The 1,763-nt window shown below is 43.6% G+C and overlaps 1 protein-coding gene across 4 annotated transcripts in view; it reads right to left on the reverse strand.

The window, feature by feature from the left end:
- The window catches only part of camta2 (calmodulin binding transcription activator 2), a gene marked incomplete at its 5' end in the record, with an annotated part of 32,561 nt that overhangs the window by 4,145 nt on the left and 26,653 nt on the right, over nucleotides 1-1,763 (reverse strand). For 2 of the 4 annotated variants that reach the window (XM_014032426.1, XM_014032425.1), the window contains 2 exon segments: nucleotides 352-414; nucleotides 454-704. In XM_014032426.1, the coding sequence (XP_013887880.1) occupies nucleotides 352-414; nucleotides 454-704 (314 nt within the window). 4 annotated transcript variants of the gene reach the window in all.

A 1,763-nucleotide genomic window follows, 5' to 3' on the forward strand; every position in this document is an offset into this window, starting at 1 on the left:
GGATTAATGGTTCAATAATGAACGGTTGGATGATCAGTTAGATTAATGGTTGGATGAATGTATAGATTAATGGTTCAATAATGAACAGTTGGATGATCAGTTAGATTAATGGTTGGATGAATGTATAGATTAATGGTTCAATAATGAACGGTTGGATGAACAGTTGGATGATCAGTTAGATTAATGGTTGGATGAATGTATGGATTAATGGTTCAATAATGAATGGTTGGATGAATGGCTCAGTGAATGGTTGGATGAATGGCTTAGTGAACGGTTGGATGTGTGGTTGGATGAACAGTTGGATGTGTGGTTGGATGAACAGTTGGATGAACAGTTGGATGAAATCATTACCTTGTACCTCCTGAAGGCGTTCTGGATGATCAGTTAGATTAATGGTTGGATGAACGGTTGGATGTTTGGTTGGATGAACGGTTNTTGGATGAACGGTTGGATGTTTGGTTGGATGAACGGTTGGATGAACGTTGGATGAAATCATTACCTTGTACCTCCTGAAGGCGTTCTGGATGATCCTGGCTGCCTCGTACAGTTCCCTCTGCTCTCCGTCGGTCAGCGTCAGCAGAGCAAAGTCTCTCTCCATCTTGCCATTGGCCGAGGCGTTCAGGAACTCCGCCCACGCTGCAGAGGACGGTGGGCGGAGCCTCTGGAGAGCCAGAGCACTGAGGGGTGAGGGGGGGCACAGCCTCCTGRAACAGAAAGCAGGACTGTGTCATAGCTGTAGGGGTCAGCTCAGGTGGAGTCTGGTCCAGTTAAAGGTCAGTTAGTAAAGTCAGCAGGTCATTTAGAGACACTTGGTCTCACTGATCAGAAACAGGATCATCTCCACTCTCTTCATTTAGTTTATTTTAACTAGTTGATAATCAGAGGCAATGTTTATCAGAGTTACATGATGGAGGAGAGCAAATCCTTCTGTCATTGTGATTCAGTTCTGTTGTGGATTCTTCTGTTGAAATATCTTAACTAATTGTTATGGTTGAAGTTTTATTATGAAACAATGTTTTATTTATCTGAATCTTACTGAAATGTCTTGAGTTGAAATAATTCATTCTCTCAGTGTTGAATCAAACATGACACGCAGCTGTGCAGATATGTATTATCTGTGTTTAGTTTCAGACTAGTGACAGGCAGTCTCTGAACAGTTCTACTCTGTTTTACTAACTCATCAGACTGAGGGTGGACCTACTGTAGGAACCTCTCTTTAGTGACTAACAACCAGTCAGGAGACACACTTCACACACAAACACAGAAACAACACTTTGACTGTGACATTCAGCACAGACACTATCAGTGAGCCGGGACACTGCCAACACATGGTGTGTCCTAAAAACACAAGCTTAAAGCTCCACACTTGTTTTAAACCTTCCTCTGGGAAGGAGTTTTARTGTGAAACAGGATCCAGTTTGTCTCTACCTACAGCTCGATGCAGATCCAGACTGGCTCTGGAACTCAACATGTCTGTAAAAGTTTACAGCCAAGTGAGTAACCTGAGGGATTCTTACTGAACTCATCTACTTTCCTACAGCTGGACTGTTGATGGATGACTCCCATTGATGGACCATGATGGATGACTCACAATTGATGGACCGTGATGGATGACTCCCATTGATGGACCATGATGGATGACTCCCATTGATGGACCGTGATGGATGACTCCCATTGATGGACCATGATGGATGACTCCCATTGATGGACCGTTGATGGGTGACTCCCATTGATGGACCGTTGATGGGTGACTCCCATTGATG

This window comes from Austrofundulus limnaeus, unplaced genomic scaffold (assembly GCF_001266775.1).
Source record: "Austrofundulus limnaeus strain Quisiro unplaced genomic scaffold, Austrofundulus_limnaeus-1.0 Scaffold1446, whole genome shotgun sequence".
Classification (NCBI taxonomy): Eukaryota; Metazoa; Chordata; class Actinopteri; order Cyprinodontiformes; family Rivulidae; genus Austrofundulus; species Austrofundulus limnaeus.